Raw genomic sequence first — 27,007 nt, 5'->3', positions numbered from 1 at the left:
GACTAGGCCCAAGTAGCAAGCAAAAGGTCCTTGCTTATGTAAGGAGTCAACCTGCAATTATCCAGGGCGGGGAAGGCTTGCAGGTAATTGGCAACAGTAGATGGCTTGATTAAAACCATACTGTTTGTGAGTAGGCAGATAGCCACAGCAATCCTGGAAACACTCGTGACAATCCCCTTCTCTGCGGCTATTTGACTGGTCAACAAAGTCGTCATACCTCTTAGGCTTATTGCCCCTGGTAACCCTAACTGGTCTGCCTTTAGGAGAGTCACTCACATCAGAGTCGTCCGATGAGTCATCTACCTCGTGACTATCACTATGCGTCTCAGAAGCTGGGTGCCTATCCTTCCTGGCTACCCCCATCTTACGCTTCAATACCCCTTTCAAGGGTGCCTGGGATGCACGCTTCCCAGAACCAGATGTATCCCTATCCTCAGGTAGGTCCTCTGATACATCCTCCGCTCGCCTATGACAACTGCGGGAAGGGTTCTGAGTAAGAATCTCATCGGCATGGATCTTACTCCAATTGGCCCCTTCGTGAAAAGTGGCAGACCTTGATATCATTAATTTCCCGTTAGGGTAGGCAAACCTAAATGCCTTGGAGCCCTGCTCATAACCAACAAATCTCAGTTTAACAGAGATTGGGTCTCCCTTTCTCCTGAGCTCCTTCGGGACATGAACATCGGCCATCACCCCGAAAACGTGGAGGTGTGCCAAGCTAGGCTTATGGCCGTATAACACCTCGTATGGGGTCTTCTGCACCACGCTAGACCACACTCGGTTCAAGGTGTAGTTCGCGTATCTAATTGCTTCTACCCAATACGCGAAGTCTAGTCCGGAATCCTCTAGGGCGCACCGCATCATAGTTTGTAATACGTCGCTGCACTGTTCTGCAACGCCATTTTGAAACTTAAAGTAAGGCGCGGTGCGTAAGTGGACTATCCCCTTACTTCTCAACCAGCTGGAGAACTGCCTGGAATTAAATTCAGTCCCCCTGTCAGTCAAGATTTTCTTAACTCTGACCTGGTGCTGGTTCTGGACTAAGTTACAAAATTCCTTAAACTTAGTCAACGTTTCACTCTTGGACATTAGGGGAAAAACGAATCCAAATCTGCTATGGTCGTCTACTATGGTAAGAAAGTACCGTCTCTTACCCACGGAAGGTGCGAATGGACCCACCAAATCCATGTGGACGAGCTGAAACGGGTGTTCAGAGTACCTCTGAAACCTCTTAGGCGCGGATTTCACCTTCAACTTTGCACTCCTACAAATTGAACAATCTAGAAATGTGTTACAATCATTGATCTTGGTTCCCCTTGAGTGTTCGGTTACCTTTTTCACTACAGGAAAACTCACATGACCTAGCCTGCGATGCATCAAGTGAGCACATTCATTGTGCAACGGCTCTCCTATAGAAATTGCATTAGCATTTTCAGGTTCCCTACTATCTGACTCTAAGTTAAAATTTAAAAACTTTTTATTAACTTTACATTTGTCTTTACAAGGCTTCCTCTGGTGAAAGTCTTGATCCTCATCACCTAGTTCTAACTGTGATTCATTGTTACTACCAAATGAGATAGTGTAATTGCTATCGCTGCAGAACTCAGCATTCGTATTGGGGGAATAATAAGGCAAACCACCTATCTTCAAAACCTCCCCAATCACACATTTGTTGTTTTTGATCACAGCTGTTCCTCCTGAGAACAGAATCTCCATTCTGGGGTTCTCACATATCCTCATTAGGCTTAGCAAATTGTGATCTATCTCTGGTACATACAATGCTCCATGAATCTTTCCTATCCCAGGAATATAAACATCTCCAATGCCAACAACATTCACCTTTTTACCGTTTGCAACTTTGACCATGGATTGATGCCTTCTCATATTAACAAACAACCTTCGGTCACTGACAACATGGTTACTGGCTCCACTGTCCATTAACCATAGTTGCTCTTGCTGTTCCCTTGTAAGCTCTGACTCAGTAGTTTCCACTATACCTACAGAGCTATCATTAAACCTGGGTTTGTTCCCTTTGTTGCCTTCATTTGGCTTTTTACCCCTTCTGTGGTTAGGAACATCTATACTTGGCTTTCTACCAGGAGGCAATGACCTCCTTTTACATTTATTATCAGAAGGTACATTTGAGCATGCCCTAGCATTTACATTTTGTGGGCAATCCCTTCTATAATGTTCTCTTGAACCACAATTGAAGCATTCTCCGATAGTATATGCTCTATCTGAACTATCGGGCCTTCTTAAAGGTTTTTCCTTTTTGTGAAAAGCCGCCCTGCATTTTCGCAAGTTATCTTCTGCAATCAATCTGCCAGATAACACTTCTAAAGATAAGTTATTACAACTAACATTATCCAGTTGCGATATAAAATTATCCCAGCTAGGGTCAAGGGAATTGAGTATAACAGTAATGAGGGTTTGTTCAGACACTGTTTCCCCCCTCAACATCAATTCCTGCCTTAACCTGTTTAACTCACATAAGTGTTCATTAATATCTACTCCCGCCTTCAACCTTGCGGAATAGAACTCCCTATAAACTCTGTTTGTAACATGGGAGCTTTTTGAACAAAATAGCTTATGCAGTTTCACCCAAACTTCTGTTACGGTCAGGTTACTAGGTATGCTGGGATATAGTGCAGGGTCAATAGACATCAGTAAAATACAAAAGGCCTTGTGATGTAAAAGATCAACTTCTAAGGACCATGGTCTAGGTGGGGGTTTTAACAACAACGGTAAAACATTTTCTTTCATTAAAATTACTTGAATACTTTTAACCCATTCCTTAAAATTTCCTCCACCCACACTTAAACTTTTAAAATTAGGAGGAAGGACCTGTACATTATTAAACATGGGAACAGACATTAATTGATGTTCAAAATGTGGTCCATCCTGGAACGGGCAATAAGGCATTGGAATGGAAGCACACAACACAGTGTCTTCCATCAGGCATTCTGACAATCGTTCCTCCCCAATGGGAGGGATTAAAACTTCAGGTTGTGAGGATGCAAAGCTCATCCTGGTTTGATCACAAAGGCTCGAGGGTCCTCTCTGGTGCACATCTCTAGGAATTTTTGGGCGCGCTCCCAAATTCCTATCTTCAGTTGAGGCAGCCTCCGGAACTGTCCTGGATGTCGATGTCATCAGGGATGGATATATCCCACTCGTGGCGTGCGCTGAATTAGTCGCAGACATCAGGGGTGCTTTGGTATGTGCAGCTACTATTTGTTGAGCCGATGGTGCCTGCAAACCATCGCCTAAAATGGTTGCCAAAGTTTCTATCACACTTGCAACCTTATGCTCAACATGAGAGTCTCTTATTTTAGCAGAAGTCACTGATGTCATCAAGGGAGCTAAAGTCTTTATAGCCTGATCTATGATGGCTTCAACAGCAGGTGGCGCAATGTCAACTTGGCCATGCTGGTTTAACAAAGAAGCAGGAACATTCGAATCAGGCAATCTGTTATCCCCCATTCTCCACTTATGGTCTGAGGTGGGGGTTTTAGGAAAAGATTGAAAGTCTCTTACCGATCCGGTGTTTTGTAGGACTTCGATCTTCTTTCCTTTCACGGCTGGATTCTTTAATAATTCACTAGAATCCGCAGTCGGGTTCTGACTTACTATGGGCAAACCTAAACACTGAAGGATTGCCTTCCTAAACTCATCATCCACCTCTGTATTTGTTTTCAAGACCTGAAGTGGCGTTCTTCCAGTCTCTACTTCTTTTGGTGATGATGGTTTACTCACTATCTTAGGCCCTTCACAAGTTGAGGCCTCTGCTCCAAAACTTACAGCTCCACTATTCTCTAAATCAATTAGAGTTTGGGGTTTTTCAGCCAAAACATTTTTGGCCTGAGCCCCAGACAGTCCAGTTTGTGACTTCATACTTTTTGCTGCTGCTGCTGCCCTAGTCAACATCTATTCAACTGCAGACATTCCAGTCTAGCGCGTTACCACATGAGCGTAAGTTCGTTAAACCATCCTCTGCTACCAACTGTTAGGAAATGGGGTTGAGGGGTACCCCGGACCGTGAACCAGCTCATGAGTAAACACACTGAGACTGAAATAATTCTGACAGAGGCGTCTTGTGTAAAAATATAATTTACTTTAAAACATTTAAAAAGCACTATGTCTTTAAGAAAACACATTAAAAACAAAGTCTTATCTGGGTATGTGAGGCAAGGCTATCTCCCTAGATCCCTCTCCACAATACCGAAAACAGTTCACAAAAGAATAAAGCTAGCATGAAGGTAAGCAGCTTCGGCGTCGATACATCATCAAGGCAATCATAACGAGGGCAGCACGAGCCTCACAGCTAAAAGTCACCTGAAGTAAAAACAGTTCAAACAGCAAACATTGCTTGAAGCTTGTGGGAGGAAGAAGGTCCAGCGGCAGTCCCGATGATAGCTTGCATGTTTCAAAACAGCAAAAGGCAAGCATCCGTGGGAGTCTCTCTGTAGGGACGTCTGGAGTCCTTATCTGCATTCTTCTCCCATCTGCGGCGTTGCAACAAGCTTCCTGCAGGAGCTGTGCATTTAGGCCTAGAAGACTAGGCCCAAGTAGCAAGCAAAAGGTCCTTGCTTATGTAAGGAGTCAACCTGCAATTATCCAGGGCGGGGAAGGCTTGCAGGTAATTGGCAACAGTAGATGGCTTGATTAAAACCATACTGTTTGTGAGTAGGCAGATAGCCACAGCAATCCTGGAAACACTCGTGACAATTTTGGTTGCTTTCTTCTGGAAGGTACCAATTTGCCAATGTCTATCCAAAAATGTGGTGCTCAAAAATGGATGAAATATTTTTGGAACAGATTTAACAGAGTTGGAAAGGACCTTGTAGGTCATCTAGTCCACTCCCCCCCCACCCAAGCAGGAGACCCTATACCATTTCTGATAAATGGCAGTCCAATCTCTTCTTGAAAACCTCCATTGATGAAGCTCCCACAACTTCTGAAGGTAAGCTGTTCCACTGGTTGATTGTTCTCATTGTCAGAAAATTTCTCTTTATTTCTAGGTTGAATCTCTCCTTGATCAGTTTCCATCCATTATTCATTGTCTGGCCTTCAGGTGCTTTGGAAAATAGCTTGACCCCTTCCTCTCTGTGGCAGCCCCACAAATATTGGAACACTGTTATCATGTTTCCCCTGGTCCTTTTCTTCACTAGACTAGCCATGCCCAATTCCTGTCACCGTTCTTCATATGTTTTAGTCTCCAGTCCCCTAATCATCCTGGTTGCTCTTCTCTGGACTTTATCTAGAATCTCACCATCTTTTTTATAGTGTGGTGACCAAAACTGGATGCAGTATTGTAGGTGTGGTGTTACTAAGGCTTTATAGAGTGGTAGTAGTACCTCACTTGATCTTGATTGTATCTCTCTGTTAATGCAACTTAGTATCAGTCTGACATGCATAGTGGAACAATTACTTTTCTTAATTGTGATACTACATTTTGGTTGATACATTTGGGGGGTTTAGCTGCATCATATTTTGAACTGTGTTGGTTCAAGACACCCAGATCCTTTTCAAAACCTTGCTTCCTAATAGGATTAGTCCCACTACCCAATTTTATACTCATGCCTTTGTGTTTTTTTTCTGGTCCTGCAAATGTGGTAGCCAGGAACACCTTAACAATCCCTTTACTTAAAATGGGTTGTCAATCCTTTTGTCTATCAATCGCTCTGCTTAAAATGTTAGTATTCTTATCCAAGGACTCTTTGGCAGGAGTAAACTGAAAAAAGTAGGAGTATCTCTTAATGGCAATAGCTCTTAGACTTAGGTACCGCTTTATAGAGCTTTACAGCACTCTGAACAGTTTACAAATGTTGGCATGTTGCCCCCAACAATCTGGGTCCTAATTTTACTGACCTCAGAAGGATGGAAGGCTGAGGCAACCTTGAGCCAGTCAGGATTGAACCCCAGACTATGAGCAGAATTAGCCTGCAATAATGCATTCTAACCACTGTGCCACCATGGCTCATAAACATTAAACAGAGATACAGGGCTAAAGATGTCCAAGAAAAAGGGCAGCTTCATCCAAAGTATATAGTATTTTTATGTGAAATGGAAAGGAAGTTGTAAAAGGAGTCAAGAACCTCCTCTCACTGTCCCTAGGGGCTCTTCATACAGTAGGGCCACTACTTTTTAAAGAACTATACATTGTTAAAAAAAAATATGAGCAATCAGTAGCAAAAATCGCTGGGATATAATCCAATATGGCTGCTCCCAATTAATTCAGGTAAGTGCTTTTTTCCCTTTGGTGATGGATCACAGGAATACGTCAACAGAGCTAATTGAAGAGTCTGTTGTCTTAATCGTGATCATCTTCATCAGCATCTTTATTATGGTCACTGACCAGTCCAAAATAAGAATATTAAGAAAGGAAGCATCATGACAAAAAATAAAAGGACATGTCAAATAAAGCTCTGGGCCTGATTAACACATCACTAAAGCACTTCCGAAGGATTATTTAATGAATTCTGTAAGCATCATCACAGTTTGGCCTTCAAAAATACAATAGCAGAATCTAAATTTATCTAAGGGAAATAAATGTAAAAAAGGGCAGATCTGCGTAGTGTTTTAGTCATTACAAAGATAGTCAGATTCTCAGCCGCCTCTGCTTATTTTATTTAATTACTGGCTTAGTCATCAACTCTTGAGCAGCTGCCTTCCATATGCAAACGTTACTAAAACAATAATCAATAAACTATAGGTAATAAAACAGTCCTATGCCTTTTATAAAACATTCAGGGCCAGAGTGACTGAATTTGCACAAAGCACTAATTTGTGGCTAATTGAAACTATTTATTGAATTAATGCAATTTCCTGATTTCCTACAAGGCAGAGCTACAAACCAGCTAACTTTATTCTATATTATGCAAGCTCAGCCATTATGCAAATCAGGCTGTTTTGTTCAACAAGCCTCAGCTTTACAATATCCAAACCAAAGTATGTTTGTTCTCTGCTGAATAGCTTATTCATTACCAAGGACAATAAAGCGTATTAAGACTATAGAGGTTGGATAGGAAGAATTTGAAGAAAATCTGTCTTTAATCTTTTATTGCTCTTTTGTGCCTTGTCCCAATTTATCTATAAACTGGAGTATTTCTCACAAACAACTCTCCCCTTTAATTTCAGATACATACAATGTCTCAGCTTGCTTGCTCGCATGACTATTGTTCTAGGAAAGATTAAAGAAGGATTCTATCTAAATGCATTCTTAACTCCTAAACCAGGTTCTCGGCCTTTTTGGCCTTATTCTCAGCAATACACACCCAATTTTATCTGAATTTAGAAGCTGAAGGTCAGGCCTCATTAGTCCTTGGATAAGAAACCACCTGGGAATTCCAGGCCTGAACTGAAAAAAAGACAACCTGGAAAAAGGCAATAGCAAACTGAACTGTTGCAAAGAAATTGTAGTGACCTACTTTTTTCTGCTCTTGGTCAATCACCCTTGATTTTGTTTTAAGTAGTAAAACTGAAAATAGGAGTTATGAGAATTGTATCTCTTCTGAAGAAAAATAAAAACAAAGAAATGCCAGTCACACGTAGATTGAAGTGTATTAATGAAAATGGATCATTATCATCTGAATGGAAGTTAAGGTTTTCTCCTTGCAACACAGAATATTTTTGAGCCCATAATCTACCTCTGGGGTCAGCATCACAAAGGAATAAATGTGCCCTGGGCCATCTCTTGCCAACACCCTTCCCTTTTTTAATTTCTTTCTTTCCAGAGAAGGTAGGATCCAATTTCTACTTCTGGCTCCAAGTGGAATCTAGAAACAAATGTATTGGAGAAAAAAAAATAGAAAAAATGGATTTTTACTACCAGTTAGGATGGCAGGCTAATTCAAACAAAACTAAAGGCATTTAAAACTCACACATTTTTATAGAAAAAAAATTATCTAATGGGTTTTATAACTATTCCTGGAGAGACCCCAGAATGGAATATGACTTAAATCTACAGGCTGACTTTTCAAAAGATTAACCTGCTTTCTCTGATTTAACTTACATATGGAAATAAAAGAAATGATCTCCTTAAATTTACTCATAAATTCTTCATCTCTCAAGATACCTATATTCATTCTCCATTTACCCTTCCTACAATGTGAGATCTTCCAAGTTACCATTAGCGGGTTATGGTCTGCCACTGGTTGGTCCCTATTTCCACTTCCGAGACCAACCCCTCAACTCAAGGGACATCCATATCATATCTATTCGGGTCCACGAATAGTGTCTAGGAGAGAAATAAGTATATTGATTTTTATTGGGATTTCTCAACCTTCATATATCCTGCAGTCCAAATTCCTCCCTTAAATCATTACATATTTTTGGTAATGTTCTCTTAATATCCTTCAACCCTCCTTGTATGTTTTCCGGGACGTAATCCTGCATTCTATCCATTACAGCATTGAAATCTCTAACTAAACAGATATGTTCGTATTCCAGGTCACCCAGTTTAACATAAAAGTTTTGATAAAAAGTCCTCCGATTGTCATTAGGGGCATAAATACAAACCAATAAAGACTTCCACTGGGCAATTTCTATTTCGAGCATGAGAACCCGGCCTTCCTGGTCAGCAAATACCTGTTGGGATTTCAAATGATATCGTACATATACCACTATCCCTCTTTTTTTTGTCCTGCTAATGAGGTATAGGTTTTACCCAACGCCCGGCATTCTAACAAATGGTTTTGATCTTTTTTTATATGAGTCTCCTGCATGCAGACAATATCATACTTAGCTTTTCTTAATTTGTTCAAAATCCTACTACGCTTATTAGGGGCATTTAAACCATTAATATTTACAGATATCAAACGTACTAATTCCCCCATCTCCTTTTCTCACCTAAGTTTTTACTTTCCCGCTGTTGTGGCCTTCTTAGCTGTTTGTCTTGTCTCCCTCTGAGGCGCTGTTAATTCCTCAACTTTTCGTGTTCCCCCACCCTTCTTTCCCACCTTTCCTTCTCTCCTCTCCTCTACCTCTTCTTCCTCTTTTGATTCCTCCAGACTTCTACTTTCCCCTTCTCCTTCAACATCTAATTCTGACAAATTGAATTGTTGTTCCATGAGTTCTCTTGCTTCTTGAAGACTCCAAATCCTCACTTTCTTATCCCTCCATGTCATCAGTAATCCTTCAGGTAACAGCCAATGATACGAAATTGCGTTTTTCCTCAGGAAAGTCGTCAAAAATTGATATCTACGTCTCTGTTCTCTTACCCGACCTGGAATTTGTTTCAAAACTATTATACGTTGGCCTTTATATGTAATAGTTTGATCCCTTGTTCGTTTATAAAATTCTTCGCACAAGGCTTTCTTATTAAAACAAATGTGAATTTCCCGAGGGAGATTGTTCCTTTTTGCATAGCTAGTGAATACTCTAAAAGACTCATCAATATCACGTTGGATCATGCATCTATCCACCTCCAAAGTTTCTGCAACTATTTCTCCTACAATGTCATCCAGTTTTTCACCTTTCTCTTCCGCCACATTTTGTATTCTAAGAAAAAAAAAGATCTCTCCATCTCCAAAAAAATTATTTCTTCCTCTAAGTCCCTATTTATCGTTATTTGTCTCTTCTGCCAGCTGTCCATCCGCCCTTCGCATCTCTCCGTCTTCTTCTCCATCTCTTTCATTTTTTCCTCTTGTATTAATGTCTGTCGTATATCTCCCAATTCACTTCGCATCTGTTTACATCAAGGAGTTACATCTTTTTTTTCAGGAAAATAAGAAAGAGGATACTTCAATATACAATACATGAGATACGGCTAAGGCAGTGATGAGGGGATGGCTAATCAAATACATGATTGATAAACACAGGGCTGGTAAGAAACACCGAGACAACCTCTTGAATAAATTACAACGGGTGGAAGAAAGGTTGCAAAATGGATTAATCCAGACAACATTGATAGAGGAAAGGGATTTCTGGCAACACCAGATTAAATTATTAGATCAAGAGGAATTAAAATAAAATAAAGTGGACTAAACAAAAATTTTTTCAAAGGGCAAAAAAACCAGGAAGATGGCTGGCTTACCGGCTTAGGAAGGAGCAGGAACAACAGAGAATAGAAGGGCTGAAAGATGTAATTAGGAATCTTCATTGTACTAAGGAAGGCAAGAGAATGGTAGCCCAGGATTTCTTTACACAGCTTTATCAGAAAGGGGAGGAAAATATTTGTGAAATTTGGAAATACTTGGAAAAGACAGACTTGCCTAAAGCCTCGGAAACAATGAAGGATATTCTTAATGCGGAATTTACGATGGAGGAAGTAGAAACAGTTATGAAAGCACAGGCGAATGGCAAAACCCCGGGTAGAGATGGCCTCCCAGTTGAACTATACAAAATAGTGTTTGATGTTGTAGGAAAACACATGACGGATTTATTCAATGTGGTTATGAAAGAGGCTCAGGTCCCAGTATCTTGGACTGGGGCTTATATTTCTATTATTCCAAAAAAATGAACTGACCTATCTCTTATTAAGAATTATAGACATATATCATTACTAAATTCCAATTATAAGATATTTGCGGGGGTCCTTGCAGCCAGACTTAGCTATTTCCTTAACCAATTCATTCACTCAGACCAAAACGGCTTCCTTCCTCATAGATACTTACGAGATAATCTTAGAATTATCATGAATACATTAGAATTTTTCAAAAATCGCCCAGATAAACAATTAGCTTTAATTTTTGTTGACGCCCAAAAGGCGTTTTGACAAAATCGGTTGGGAATTTATGATTTCTCAATTGGAATATATGGAATTTGGTGGGAATTTTATTCGGGCAATTCGAGCTATCTACCGGGAACAGACTGCAAGAGTTTTCATAGATGGAGAGGAAACGGAGAGGATTCAAATTTGTAGAGGTACAAGACAGGGATGTCCCCTTTCCCCATTGCTATTTGTATTGACTTTAGAACCTCTGCTTAGAGAAGTGAGAGGAAATACGGAAATAAGAGGAATGAAGATTAGGCAGGAGGAAGTTAAAGTCCAGGCTTATGCAGAAGATCTTGTATTTATTTTGGATCAACCACTGGACTCGGGCCTGAAATTATTATGCTTGATTAGAGTATGGGAAGGTAGCGAGATTATTGATGAATGAAGAAAAAACTAAAATCCTAGCAAAGAATATGACTCAGATGCAAAGGCAACAGCTGGAGCAGTTGATGGGTTTAAAAATGACAAAATTAAGTATCTGGGTATATGGGTGACTGCCAGATGCTCCTCCATAAAGGAGGATAACTATTTTCCTCTTTACAACCAGGTGCTCAGAGATCTAGAAAGATGGAAAAATCTCCAGCTATCAATTTTGGGAAGGGTGGCAACCATTAAGATGTGCGTGTTACCCAAATGGCTATTTCTATTTCAAACAGCCCCGGTAAGGTTGAACAAAGAGTTTTTTACAAATTTGGATAGGAGTATATCCAAGTTTATCTGGCAGGGAAAGAAGCCGCGGATTGGACTTAAAATATTACAAGAACCTAAAAACAGAGGAGGACTTGGACTCCCAAATTGGGAGCTTTATTACCAAACAGCGAACTTGATTTGGGTGAAAGAATGGATGACCCTACAAAAGAGATAACTTTTGACATTTAAGGGAGCCAGTCTTCAACATAGCTGGCACTATTTTTTATGGCCGGGAGTGTCCAGCTGCCCCAGACACTTTGACGATCACTATTTACATAGGACTCTTGGGTACACTTGGGAAAAGATTAGAAGAGTATATTCAAAAGTCCCATGTTGGATTTCAGCGCAGGAAGCTCAGATCTACCCGCCATTGTATAAAGGGGGGAAAACTTTGACTTATGAAGTCTTTTTGGATGCTCAGGGTAATCCAAAGTCACAAGAATTATTAACTCTCCAAGGATATAAGATAAACTGGTGGTCTTATTCCCAAGTGCACTCGAGGTATAAAAAAGATTTATATAGTGAAGGAATTTACCGTAAAAGACAAGAATTGGATAAGATCTTATTAGGAGGAGGGAAAGGGGTACTATCTAAATGTTATACATATTTATCGTCTCTGCAGATAGGACAGGATGTAGTGAAGGATTGTATGATAACGTGGGGGCGAAATTTTGGATATCCCCTTGACTTCCAGCAATGGGAACAGATTTGGTTGAAAAATATGAAATTAACCATGGCCTCCTGATATAAAGAAAACATATATAAAATGGTCTACCATTGGCATCTCCCCAGTACAAGACTAGCTAAAATGTTTCCCGGGACATCTTCCTGCTGTTGGAAATGCAGTTACAGTAATGGAACTTACTTTCATCAATGGTGGACCTGCCCGCAGGCGGTTAAATATTGGGAAAAAATACGGCAGTGGATTTTGGAAATTACACAGATCAATTTGGAATTGAGGCCAATATTTTCCTGTTGGGGGCAAAACCTTTGAATGTTAAATAAGGTATATGGTTCTTGTTGATTCATATTATTACTGCAACAAGATTAGGGTTTGCGCAGGAGTGGAAAAATCAATACTTACCGATGGATTTGAAAATAATATATAAAATTAATGAGTGTGCGGAATCAGATAGATTAACTAGATTGATCAATGGTAAAAAAGATTCAGAATTTTATAACAGTTGGAAATTATGGTACGATTGGGTCCAGAAAAGGTGGGATAGAATAGATATATGATGGCAAGTATGTATGTATAAAGGAATGACTTTATATTTATGGACAATGTACTCACATTACACCATGGTGGCAGAATTGTATATTTCATTTGTGTATTGATGCATAGAATATATTAATAAAATAAAATTTAAAGGAAATAAAAGAAATGATCTATCTCATTTTCATTGATAAATTTCATGGATTTCTTTCACTAATCAATGTTTCCCCTCATGTCTCGTTTTTGATCCTGTTAGATTTGAACAAATATCCTCTTACTATTTCTTTATTTCACCAAATAATATTCAGACAAAGTTGTTTTTTTAAGGTGGCTTTTATTATTTCCTTCTAACTGTTATTTCAATTTCCCATAGCACCTTGGCAATGTCAAAAACAAATACAAATACATGTATAATCTTAACAATTAAGCATGAACCTACTTTACACAATTTCTTGGATTAGACAGCTTTGACAACAGGAATAAACCAAACTGATAAGAAATAGATAAGCCAAATAATTGAGATATATATGAAGCCATCACTCTGCTAAGTCAGACTAGATGTATCACAGAAGTCAAACTTTTTGGGGGAAAGATATAGCTGAGTAGTTTGGTTTATTAAAAACAGAAGCCATTTGCACACCAACACTTAATATTTGAAATTTCTTTGAGGGAAATTTTATTCATAACTGATTTTTTTTAAAAAGTCATTAAATAAAAGTGTTGAAGTTGTTAACAGGTTAGTTCAGAGGCTGATTAGTTCCTATGCTAAATTTTAAATCTACATTAATACACTCATTCCCATCTCTTCAAGAGTCGAGGGCTGAAGATGCAAATAACCTTCATCTAAAGAACAAAAAAAAAAGGGGGGGGGGGAAGAGAAGGGAAATCAGAGGTACCATCCTAAAGGAAGCCAATGCTATATAATAGATTCTTTCTCACATACACACAAGAGCATGATAGACCATTACAGACTGATGGTGATCTTATGTTTCAGAAGAAAATATCAAAAGTTAAAAGAAAAACCTATTGCATATTTCTTGTAATCAACAGTTTACAAAAGTTTAAGCAATCCCCACCCCGAAGTGCATTTCTGTTGCATTTTTATCAGTATACAATGTAGCATTTTATAAATTTAAAATAATCTGTACACATGTAGCAGGAATTTTTACCCAAGTGAATGTTCACTTGATGACAATAAAAATAGTGGATATATTCAGACATTTAGCTGATACTGACGAAGTAATAAGGCCATAGCTATTTAAATTATAGTAAAGCATTGCTTAAGTCACTTAATTGCTACTGATCTGCCCATATCTTCAGGTCAATAAGAAGAGTTTGATTTTAATCTGTTAAAACAGCATCACAACTTTCCAAGCTACTTTGGGGGGGGGGGGGGGAGAGAAAACAAATAGAAATACAAATTTCACCCACAGAGAATCTTCTCCTTTTCCCTTTTAGAGAAGTACAATACCATGGCTCAGAATTATTGAATAAAATTAAAGATACAGAATGTGTACAAAATGTGTAAAAAACCCAAAATTTCCTGCTAATGAAGATCTCCTTTCACAAGTTCAGGAAACAAAGGTAATTGTGATCGTTATCATCTTGCATATTATTATATTTCATCAAAAGTTTAAGGGTAAAAGGCATGTACGTCCAATGATGACCTATTGAAAGGGAAATACAACTGTTCTCTTAGTTGATAGTTTTGGCACTGATGCTCTATGAAATGCAAACATCAGCTTCATCTCTGCTGTTCCAATATTTACAATGAAAATGCTCCTTTTATTACATTTACCAGTATAAATCATACTGTCAATGTCATTTACATTCAACCATTGCCGAGACAGAGGATAATGATTTACAAGTTGGTCAATATATCAACTTTCAGTTTTAACAATGTCGATTTGCTCATTTACATTTAATGCACAGCTATGCAGAAAACAAACACTGCCAATATTGCACATCCTTACAGCAAGATAGTAAAATTGCCCAGACATTGAATCTAAAAACTTATTATGTCTCATTTCTAAAGTAATATGGGAAGACTGATGAAAATCCAATTCACTCTCTGAGAATAATGATTAGCCCAAATAACTTTGTTACTCAAAAGTAATTGAATTAACAGCATATAGCATATGGTGGTTGTTTTTTTACTTCATCATTCCTTCTATCTAAATTTACAGATTTGGGTATTTATGGTAACAAAATAGACAGGGATATTGTAGGAGAGTGGAGAAGATGTTAACTGAGGAAACGCTTATCAAACACTTCAGTTTTTGTAAATCCCTCCAAGGTATTAATCTGACATTGGAAAAGCTGCTTTTACACACTTTACACATACATTGCACAAGAGCCACTTGTGTGGGGAAAGCACACATGCGCAGACATAAGCTTCAGGATGTACAACACATCCTTTCCCACAATCAATTTTTTCCCTCACAAAAAAATATCTGTGAGCTATGTTTGTTTCAATATCCAGTAAAGAAAAGAATTACATTTAGTTGATCTGTCTTTGAATACTAGATTCCATTCAAGCATGGACATATAAACAGAGTTAGATTTCACATCCTTACATTGCCAAGTAACTTTTAAAGTAGGATCTTCCCACAGAATTGCATTCTTCTTGAAGAGGAAGCATTTTTAAATAACTCCCAGCAACTGTTAATTCAAATCCATCTTTAGTTTGCAATGACACAGTGCTTTTATCTATCCTAAAAACAAGTACGGTACAGTATAGCAGTTCAACCTTTTTTCCATTCCAAGTGCAATAATCAGAATTATGGGTCTTTTAAAATGAAGTATTTATACATTTTTCAGAATTCCTAACATTTTAAGTACTTCACCTTTTGTGTCATATTCAGCAAAAATAGCATTATGAGTAAACCAAAGTGGGTTTGTACTTAAAAGACGTGATCAATTATTTGTTTTAATGTAAAGTCTGCCAAGGCCAGCAGTTACTTCAAAATGAGAAATGATTAATAACATGCATAGAAAAAGAATATCAACTACCTTAAGTACATTTACACTTCTCAATCAAATAAAAAAAGTGATTGCCAAGCTGAATAAGTTAGAGAAATGACAAATCTGACTATATATATATATATATATATATATATATATATATATATATACATACACACACATATATATTTGTATATGTATATATGTATATGTGTGTTTGTATATATAAAAAATAGATATGAGTGTTCTCAAAGCCATTGATAGAGAATGCCTACAGAATAAGAAACTGCCAAAAGTTTTCTGGCTAAGAAAAATCAGAAGATTACCATTTTCACAGTTAATTATTTATCTGCCACTGACATTTTAAAGTTATCACTAACACACAAACTAAAAATGCATGGTGGTATCTCATAACTGAGTTTTCCAGTGTTTACAACTAATGTCTTTAAATTCGTTTATTTGCTACCAACTAAAGAATCCAATATACTTTCTCCTAACACTTTAATACAGAACTTTGAAGTCTAGCATGTTGATTTTGCAAGATTGATGTTTTGTAATTGTCCTACTTTCTTAAATTCTATAATCATCAGCTTGTTTGTTGCACATTCTTATTCTAATTAACATAAATCTATCCTAATATTCTTGCCAATATTCTCCAAAGTAAGTTAATTTTCAGTTATCAGCTCTATCAAACAGGGAAATTTAAGAATCTTTGTTTTGTCTCCCCATTAAATAAAATCTGATTTCTGGTATAGTTTGAAACTCCTTCAAGTAGAAAAGTTGTTTTCAATATATCAAAGTATGGCCCTAGGTTGGCCACTCTATTTGTTAAACTGAAGTCAGACCCCCCCAAATTATCTTACCTCCTTCTAGAGAATTGAGAATATTAAAAAGTTGAAAATCTCAATTCAATGCACCAAGGTAATGTTTACTATGAAGTTTCACATTCCCTATTTTTAGTTCTGCATTAGTATCCGAATAACTACATTCCAGCTAGATGTGCTTAATTCTGTAATAAAGGATCAGAGAAAATATTAAACCAATGGAAAAAAATGCTAATCCTAATTAGAGAAAATGCTGGAACAAATTAAAACCTTACCCACTATTTCTTGTTTACTAATCTTACTGTTTGCATACTCCAGAGTAAAATCATAGTTTTAAAAGCTGACCAAAAGTAGTAAAGTCAAAGACTATATTTCCAAAACACAAAATCCTACAGTAGTACAATTAATTATCATCAGTGACTAAATCATGACATAACAGGTAATATGGCTACACTCATTCATACTGACCAAGCATGTCAGTTTTGGGGCTGAATTGTAATGCAAGGCCATTAATGGCATACATGTCATCTTACAAGCCATACCTTAAATAGATTTTTAGAAGTAATTTATAACTTTTACAGTTTTTTTCCAAAAAAAATATTTGCCCCCTCTTCAAGTAAGAAACATGCTAATATGTGTATTTGTTCCTCATCTTTAATAAGCTAGTTCTTAATGCAAAAATCTAATTCAAACAGGAAATTAAAAACAGAAAGTTACAAAAATTATAATCTTTATCATATTTATATTGATTCTATTTCTCCAGCATTTTGTATCATTTCGAGATGAATATTGGGATCCCTTTAAGCTCTCTCACATTGCAAACCCTGTGCTCTTCAATTTACTGTCCACTTTTCCTATATTTATTCTCTGAGCTGGCCAGTTTCTCCTCTACTGCTCTTTAGTTCACAGTTCTGATTAAATAAAAAGTTTGATCAATTTTCCTTTGGTGATCGCGGTGGCATATACTGTTCCTTGCCAACTCGCCGAGGCGCTCCCTGAGGAGAAGACCTACGTCCACATTGGCGCCTCTGTTCCCTGATTTTTCCTGCAGCTCCTTTGGGAGGCCCATTGCCTCTGAAAACAGCCAAGTCATTCATCCGTCCTTCAGACTTTTCATGTGCCTTCTCTCCAGCCTTCTCATGGGTGCCATTTTCTTCTGTTTTGGCAGGGGAGGTTACATTAGAACGCAGCTCCCTAAGTGGCTGAGCAGGAACAGAAGGTACTTCTTTTGGAGGTTTCTGACAGACCTCAGCATAACTGAGCTTCCGAGGTTCCTTACCAAAAGAAAAACACTTTAGTATGCCTCTAATATAACAAAATCAAGGGGCATATGCTAGTGACAATTTAAAATTAAAGCTATGTTTAGCAATTGTACATACAGTTAGTCCTTAATTTACAACTAGTTGCTTAGCAACTGTTTTAAGTTATGGCAGATCCTGGAAAAGCTACTTACAACCTAGTTCCAAAGTTATAATTCCAACAGCCACCCTGTGGTCATGTGAACAACATTCAGGCAGATTCTGACCAACCGTAGGGACTGTAGCGTATCTCCCTCCTCCTCCTGCTCTCCCTGTTTTCTCACCCCACTGTCTCCCATACCCTCCTTCCTAGCCCCATCACCCGATCATTTACCTTTCAGTGTAGATCTTCTGGAAGAAGCTGCTGTACATGGAGCCTTGCTACATAGTCCACTTGGGAAAGGGGAGCAGGCTGCTCTGCCCATCAGCATACCTGCAGGGCTTCATGGCTCTATCCAGGAAGTGGGTATCATTTTCAGAGTAGCCATGTTGCAGCTATTCTAAAAATGGTGCTAACTTTCAGGATGAAGCCACACAGCCTAGAGATGCTGAGGGGGTGGAGTAGCTTACTCTCATTTTCCAATGTGAGCTTGGGAGTCTTTAGATGGCAAATAAACAATCAGTGACAAGAGTTGGGGAGGAGGGTGGGATCCAGTGAGGTGGGAAGCAGCCCCAAACCCTGTGGATACCCAGTGGAGTAGGAAAGTAGACCCAGGGCCTGAAAGCTCCTCAAGGGACAGATAGAGTAGCACAGGGTGCCTCGGGGTGGGGTGGAACCTTGAAAAACTTAGGGCAGACGATCCTAGGATGGGCTTTCACGGGCTTAGCCCAACCCTAAGACACCTTCCCCCACCACCACTTCTCCACTTAATGATTGTGTTCAGGAGAGCAGGGATGGTGATCGTTAAGCAAGGCAATCATCTGGGCACCTTGCTTAACAACCACCAAGACTTGTTACTATAATGGACAGACTCCATTACGGTCATAAGTCAAGGATTACCTATATTTGCTTTTCTACCATTTTCATCCAAGTGAGTCTGACATTTTTATTTCAGGCTATTTTTAAAGGTTACATTCTGTACCTCTATTGTATCTGGAAGGTGGTTTATTAAAACTATCCAAAATGATTGAAAGCAGTACTTACCTGTATCACTACAGCAGGCATTGGGTTTGCATTGGTTGTGGATGAAATGGTATTTGTCCTCGGTGATTTTACAGTACTGGGGGGGCATACAGATGAAGGTGGGGAAGTCTGACTTGCAGCCTCCTTGTGCACATGAACCTCTTCCAATTTTTTCTCTTGCTGAGTGGCACTAGAAAAAACATTCAGAATTGTGTGACATCTTTCTGATTTACTTCAGAAAGACTTTTTAAAAAACAAAATAACTGAATGAATTGCTTTGAAGCACACAGACATTTTCAAACAGATTAATTTTCTGCTTTGGAAATAAAGGCAACTATGCTTTCAATGTTGGTTGATTAAGACAGCGACCTGAATTAAAATATTCAAAAGGAATCCAACTTACATAGTATTTTCTGTCTGGGGGTTACGTTAGGAGAAAACTTGCCAATTTTACTGGTGTTAGAACTAAAACACACAAAAATATATTTGTGCTTCTCTTGCCATACAAAATATTTATTGGTAATACTTGTAATTGGAAGACCAATCTCCATACCTTAATCCAGGAAGATCAATCCCATAGGGAGAACTGGCATTCGTGACAGGCTGAACAACACTTTGGCCCTGCTCTTCCTGAGTGGATGTTAGACAACTAACTGTCAAATCTTTGTTTTCCTAAATAAGCAAAAGGGAAGAAAGAATGTTTGCAAAAGTACAGGTTAAAAACTAAGTATGTTATTACAGAAAAGAAAAATTAGGTATCATATAGGCCACAAGCCACCTCACAGCATTGAGATCAAGGACAGACAACTTATTGTGGCCCAAGTAGCAAGGATCAAAGTGGGTAGTGCAGGAAATAAATAAATCATATTTGGAAATAAATCAACAAATATGAGCAAGGCTCAATCCAAAAACATTTAAAACAAGAACAAGGGGCTCCATCAACCCTATCTTAAGGCCTAGTGCAGCTTCATCTAAGATTGAAGACAGAAAGCAATGGAATTGGGGGAATGAAGAAGGCCTTCTCTGCTGTTGCTCCTACCCACTGGAATATCTTGACTCCCAATGTGAGGTTGGCCCCAACCAGACTATCTTTTCCTAAGGGCCTAAAGACATGTCTGTGCCATTTGGCTTGGGGCTCCAGCGGGGAATCAGCGCAAAGGAGATGGTTGATGCTTCACAGCCAGCCTCTCACAAACCAAGTCACTGAGAAAGCCAGCAACTGGAAAGTCACACTCATGTCTTGTTGCGTTCAACAACTGCAGGTAATTTACTTATCAAATGCAGCGAAACAGACAAGTTATGCAGAGTTATGAGATGTTTCAATTACAACCATGTCACTTAGCAACAACGTTGCAGGTCCCAATTGAGATTTGTTCATTTGTTACTGGGCAGTAATGTGTGGCTGAAGAACTGTAAGCCACGTTTTTCAACAATTTTTGCTTAATGCTGGATGTGAAAAGAACACCTTAAAATAAAATTTCATTTTCCTACACTGTACTGGTGTAAGCCCAGAATGTACTAAGGCTTTAATTTCTTGAATTTTAAAATATATACTATATATAAATTAAGCAAAAAACAACTTTTGCAAATGCTATCCGTTTTGCTCTTGCTCCTATAAAGGTAATATAAACAATATTTATTGTTTGGGTTCAAGCAAATGTAATAAGGATGAATTAAGCATGTTTAACATTGTCAAATAATATAACGATAAAAAACTGTCATGTAAGATTAAAATTGAGAGAGAGAGAGAATGTGAAAAAAATACAATTAAGTACCTTTTCTTTGCTTATTCCTTTAACTATATCTGACATCCTATTCTCCAGAACAGGATCTCCTTGTGTTTTTATCATGCTGCCCGGCAATGGAGGGAAATTTGAGGCTAGCAAGTCAAACTTTGGTGTCAAAGTCTTGGTTTCAACTGAAGCCTGAGGTCGCTAAAAAAGAGAAGTAGCATGTTAATATGTATTATTCTCATTAATCTTATTTGCAAAAACCAGAGAATGCCATCAGACATTTGTACCCAATCCTAATTATTAGGGAGCAATTTAGCATTGGCAATTCTGGAATGGCTGAATATTCAAAAGCTGACTGACTCTAGGACATTATTTGCTATAGCTGTAGATGAGCTTGTGTTTCCCAGAAGCAGCTGTTATGCCAACAGGCTATGCACTGCTTTTAATGGAGCAAGTCAAAGCTATGGTCAGGAGGGCCTCTGCCCAGTTTTGGTGATGGACAGATGTCAATTTTAGAATAGCCAACGCTGACTAGTCACTCATGGCATTGGTCTTTAAGAGTGGATTACTTAATGCACTCAACATGGGACTGTTTTTAAAGACCACCTAGAACTACAATTAGTACACAATGAAACCACTCTCATATTAACCAGGACAACCCAATATTGATATATAATACTAATATTCCAACTGCACCATTTGCCAATTTGTTTCCACCAGAGTATAATTCAAAGTGCCTATGATCACTTCTGAAGTCCTACATAGCTGGAGACCTGGCTTTCTTTGAGGCCTCTTTGTGATGGCATCTCTAGCTAGATTGGAGGGGTGTTATAACAGACACAGCGTCCCTGCGGTCACATGATCAACATTTAGGTGCTTGGCAACAGAGGTGGATTTCAGCAGGTTCTGACCAGTTCTGGAGACCGGTAGCGGAAATTTTGAGTAGTTCAGAGAACCAGTAGTAAAAATTCTGACTGGCCCCACCCCCATCTATTTTACAGTATTGTTCTCCTGCCACGCCCATCAAGCCATGCCACACCCACCAAGCCATACCTACAGAACCGGTAGTAAAATATTTTGAAACCCACCACTGCTTGGCAACCAGTATTTATGATGGTTGCAGCATCCCCGAGTCACATGATCACCATTTGTGACCCACCCAGGAGGCTCTGGCAAGCAAAATCAATGCGGAAGCTAGATTGGAAAAATGGTGGTTAAATCGAGTGCAACTCACTTAATGACTGCATCATTAGTGGTGGAAGTTCTGGTTTCAATTGTGCTTGCAAGTCAAGGACTACATTTATACCTGATTGTTACCTCAAGATTACAACTCTAAGGATCCTCTTGTATATTACCTGAACTGAATTATAGCAAATTGAGTTCCAATAAAACTTTCCCCATGTCTTCCCATTTTACATCTTCTCTAGTTTATCATCAATATAATAGGTTATACTCCATTGTGCTGCAAAGCACTAGGAAGCAATATATAAGTCTAAATTCTATTACTATTGTTAATCTCACCATTCCAATGACAAATATTCTCTTGTTTCTTGGCAAATTCTTTTTTTTAAAATAATTTTTATTAAACAGTTTAATTTTTTTTTAAGTTTTCTTCTTTACAACATTTCCATATATTCAATATTCTATTGCGTATTCATTCCCCCTCCTTCAATTTACCTTTAACTGTACATGTGGTTCCATTAGTTTTTATTCATATTGATATATTAATATATTAAATTACAATCATACATTTTGTGTCATTTCCATATATACAAGTTTGTTACTAATTTCTAACTCCTATATCTTCCTCATTTAGTCTTTCCTTAACCTTTACATCTATCCTCTAACCATTTATACCATTTATTCCATACCATGTAGTATTCTGTTTCTTCTTTATCTTTTATTTCTTTTGTGAGTCTATCCATCTCTGCACTCTCTAAGATTTTCCTTATTACATTTTCCTCTGATGGTACATTGTTATTCTTTCAATTTTGTGCGTACATTATTCTTGCTGCTGTTGTGATGTGTAAAATTAAATATTGTATTTTTTGTCACAATTCCCTGTAAATATTCCTAATAAAAATAATTCTGGTTTCATATCTATTTGTTGTTTGGTTATCTCTTCCAGGCATTTTCTTATTCTATTCCAATATTGTTTTACTTTTGGGCACGTCCACCACATGTGGTAATATGTTCCCTGCAAATTTTTTCTTTTATTCTTCTAGAATGTGTCAATTCAGGTGATCTGAAAACCTGCCAACCATTTCCTGTTTCAGAATACTTCTTTCTAGGAAACTATATCATATCATCCTCAGAATTGCTGCATCATTGCATTCAGGGAAAAAACCCAAACAATTTTGGGACAGTAAACTTTCAGTCTCTAAACCCAGGAGTCTGAATACTTCAAAGAGAACTTGGGGGGAGGGGGGATTCATCATAACTTCAAGCACATATAAGATGAATTTCTTTGCTTATGTGAAAATGTTTCTGCAGCCATATAAACGAATATTTAACGAACAGAAAAAGTAAGATATGTGATACTTCTGAAAGTTAGTTTGATTGCCTGAATTCTTGTTGTAGTCCAATTTATAAGCAAAACTTTTACATTGTAAAGCATTTTTTAAAATTCACATACAATTCTCACGATGTCAGTATCATTCTCATCAGCTGGTGACTGATATGACTGCAGTAAAAGTAAATACTTACTGATAGTCTGTCATCTTCCCGTCTCCTCCGACCTCTGAAAAGGTTTCTTCTGCAAATTAGTAAGGAAAAGTGTCTGTGAATGTTTTATGTTTATTCATATGTGATATGAATTAATGACATAATAATACGAAGGCCTTACCTGCCTCTTCCCATGCCATAATCACCATTTTGTTCTACATGAGTAATTTGAGACTCCTTCTGTGTGTAGCTTGGCTCTTGATGTCCTGATAGTGTACTTGTTTGCCGCTCTGGCTGAAAATTCCGTAAAGTGGTTCTATGCAAGTGTCCATCACCTACTGAGACAGCACTGTGTGTGGAGGGTCCTTCTGATGAGTGTTCTGAGCTATTTGCCAACCGGAAATGAGACTTCACGCTGGATTGACATATAAAAACAAGTGAATAAATTCCTCCCACAACACAAATAAATTTCCCAAAAGAGCTCAGAGGAAGTTGATGTCAAGATACAAAGAAATGTGCCAGTATTTTTTTTTTTTTATTGTAACTACATAGATCTGTTTGTCAAGAACTGGCAAGAACATTTCTTCAAATCAATTCCTAAACAGTACTCTCCAACCACAACTCTTCCCTAGGTAATTAATAAATGTATTACTAACTTAGTGTTTAAATAGGAAGGAAGGAAGGAAGGAAGGAAGGAAGGAAGGAAGGAAGGAAGGAAGGAAGGAAAACTAGTATCATATAATAGAAATGAATAATAGAACGAAATTCAGTAAGTTTAATAATTTCCAAAAATGCTTTCCATCAAAAAACTATTTCTTGCATCTCAGGTAATACACTTTAAGTTACAACTATTCAATCATGTAAAACGAGACGGTATATGGATGGTATATTGCTATGGATGTTAAAGAGATTACACTGAGCATATACTTAAGAGCAGAAAGACATGACTATACAAGTATGTAATGTCACATTTTCCAATTACATAAACATTCCCTATTTTGACTTACCATCTTGTCCATTTCTTTCTTAAATTCAAATAAATATTCTCACATTTATTTCATTTTCTTTTCCTTTTCTAGTTAGATTTGAATTTAAGGAATAATAATCAAATACTTCCTTTTTTCATTTGGGGGTTGGACAGCCACCTAAAGTTTAGACAACCAAGGATCTCTCTATCTTCCTTTCCCACTATCCCTATTCAGTGGCATAATATGAAACTTAGTTGATAGATAAATACAGGTAGTCCTTGATTAACAACCATTCGTTTAGTAACTGTTTGAAGTTACTATAACATTGACAAAATACTTGTAAATTTTTCACTTACGACCATTGTAGCATTCCCATGGTCACATGATAAAAATTTGGAACGCTTGGCAACTGGTTCATATTTATGACATTTGCAATGTCCCGGAATCATGTGATCACCTTTTGCAAACTTCTCACAAGAAAAGTCAATGGGAAAACTAGATTAATTTAACAATCATGTTACTAATTTAACAACCACAGGTATTCACTTAACAACTATGGCAAGGAAGTTCATACAATGAGGCAAAACTTACTTATTTAGCAACAAAAAATTTGGGCTCAAAATGTGGTTGTAAGTCGAGGACTATCTGTACACAGGATAAAACAAAACAAATATATTTCTTCCTTCTTAAGAAGTTCCAAAGCAAAGTTCCAATCCTTTAACAAGGATTCTTAAGTAGATTTGAAATAGCACATCATTGCACTAAAAAAAGCCCTCTGCCAAGTTGTCACAGGCAGACATTTTTAAAAAGTGCTTTGATCTTACATCACAGGAATATTTGTCTCCCAAAAGTTTAACATACCTATTTGGCACATTCCAAGATTTCCCCCCTGCCTCAATCCACCAAACTCTTGGTCCAAAACAAGCAATTCTATGATTAGATTTCAATGATATACATGGGTAGGGAACTGCTAAACATATGCATTGCAATCTCAAACTGTAAAATGTGAGTATAAGTTTCTAATTACTTTAGTGAAGTTCTTTTACAACTCAAGACAGTTTGTAAAAGAACTGGTGTTATTTTTTTTCTTCCACCATTCATTTATTTATTTATTCTGTTTCATTTAAGGCTGCCTCAATGACACCAGGATTTTGGTAAACTGTTAGGATTATAAAATAATGCAACAAATAATTACCATAGCTGTGAAAAATGACTTCTTAGGGAAAGTAAGAAAACAAATTCTATAAGCAATGAGCAAATGAAGAATTTTCAATTCAAGAAAAAATATTTCAAAAATATTTTCTTAAAATGACCTGTTGTCAGAAGATACTTAAAAATAAAAGAATGATTTGGGTATCATAATTAACACAATGGATCACCAACATTATCACCAACATCCAATGACAGATATGCCACAAGAACACAATGAAATTAACTAAAAAGAAATGAAGTTAGTTTTAGATTAAAACAAATGTAGACCAAAAAATTGCTGTAAGTTAAAGATGATTCTTCTCATCAAACATAATATGTAGACTAAAAAAACCAAAAACAAAGGGCCTTTGTTTGCAGCTGTGAAACTCAAAACCCAAAAAATTTTCAAAGCAAAACTACTTCTTTTAGATACGAAGAAAATAAAATACTGTATTTTTCGAAGTATAAGACACCCCCCCCCCAAAAGAGGGTGAAAATTTGGGTGCATCTTATACACCGAATGTAGCGAAAAATGCTTGGCACAGAGGCGGCAATGGTCTGTGGCAATTCCTACAGACGAACAGCTGATTGGGGGTATTCCAGGGTATTCCGATCCACCCACCAATCAGCTGCTCGTGCTGAATCAGGCTGCAATAATGTGCTAAAGCTGACCTGGCTGTTCGCTATTTGCTGCAAGGACTGTCAGAGTTTGCAGCAGCAATCACATCCAGAAAGCACACACAAGTAACTGATTCAGCACAATTCAATAACTTCTCTTTATATATAATATAAAGAGAATTTATGAAGTAAATATACAATACCAAAAGCAGGTTTCCAACGTGGTAGTAAATACAAGCAAAACACAAGCAGAGAGGAGTTTCAGTTTTAGTTTCAGAGATCAGCACAGCATGCAGCTTCAGAACAGTTGAGCTAAGCCACAGCCAAGTTCCTTGTTCTCTCTTTCCTTGTTGCTCACACAGAAAATACTGTTTCAGTTTCCAAACAGCCCTCAACTCTCTCACACACTGACAGGACGCTAGCCAGATGAATACCAATGGATGCTGGTAGGCAGAGGCGGAATTTTTTTTTCTTATTTTCCTCCCCAAAAACTAAGGTGAGTCTTATACTCCGAAAAATACAGTATAAAACTGAAGAAAATATAATACAGATATGAAACTGAAGCAGGAATTGACAGGAATTAACTTATGAGTACAGATAAAATAACCACACTCCTTTATTGAATCAGTTTGGTGATTGTCCAATATAAACACAGAAGTTTTACTTTCCAAAAATGTTGGTGCCAACTTTCTTACCGATTTCTATGGAATGGGCGACCTATACTCAATGCTGCAGTATTTGTCTTGTATGAACCTGGTGAACTGAAGCCATTCAGAAATCCACCATTCGGAAACGGAGCCTGAAGTAAGCACGACATATATCATGAGGTTCACTGCAAACAAATAACTGAATACAAATTCTCAGAACTGCAATTTTAACAGCTGCACAGCTAAAACCAAGGAAGTATAGGTAATCCTTCTTGCTTAATGGTCACAGTTATGATAGAATCCTCCAAAATCTACTTATGATCCCGTTCTGGAGTTCTGACAGCATATTCCAGG

General features: G+C 37.7%; 1 protein-coding gene across 8 annotated transcripts in view; it reads right to left on the bottom strand.

The window, feature by feature from the left end:
* Positions 1-14,387: 14,387 nt before the first annotated feature.
* The window catches only part of LARP4 (La ribonucleoprotein 4), a 34,522-nt gene continuing 21,902 nt past the window's right edge, over positions 14,388-27,007 (bottom strand). For all 8 annotated transcript variants that reach the window (XM_034412435.3, XM_087886926.1, XM_087886924.1 and 5 more), the window contains 7 exons: positions 26,702-26,805; positions 23,411-23,644; positions 23,272-23,320; positions 20,608-20,766; positions 19,386-19,504; positions 18,854-19,022; positions 14,388-17,685 (listed from right to left, as the gene is read on the bottom strand). In XM_034412435.3, the coding sequence (XP_034268326.2) occupies positions 17,344-17,685; positions 18,854-19,022; positions 19,386-19,504; positions 20,608-20,766; positions 23,272-23,320; positions 23,411-23,644; positions 26,702-26,805 (1,176 nt within the window). In that variant the 3' untranslated portion in view covers positions 14,388-17,343. The remainder of the gene's footprint in view (positions 17,686-18,853; positions 19,023-19,385; positions 19,505-20,607; positions 20,767-23,271; positions 23,321-23,410; positions 23,645-26,701; positions 26,806-27,007) is intronic.

The sequence above is a fragment of the Pantherophis guttatus genome, chromosome 2 (genome assembly GCF_059756535.1).
Source record: "Pantherophis guttatus breed Tessera chromosome 2, ASM5975653v1, whole genome shotgun sequence".
NCBI lineage: Eukaryota > Metazoa > Chordata > Lepidosauria > Squamata > Colubridae > Pantherophis > Pantherophis guttatus.
This window is presented reverse-complemented; position numbering and strand designations above follow the sequence as displayed.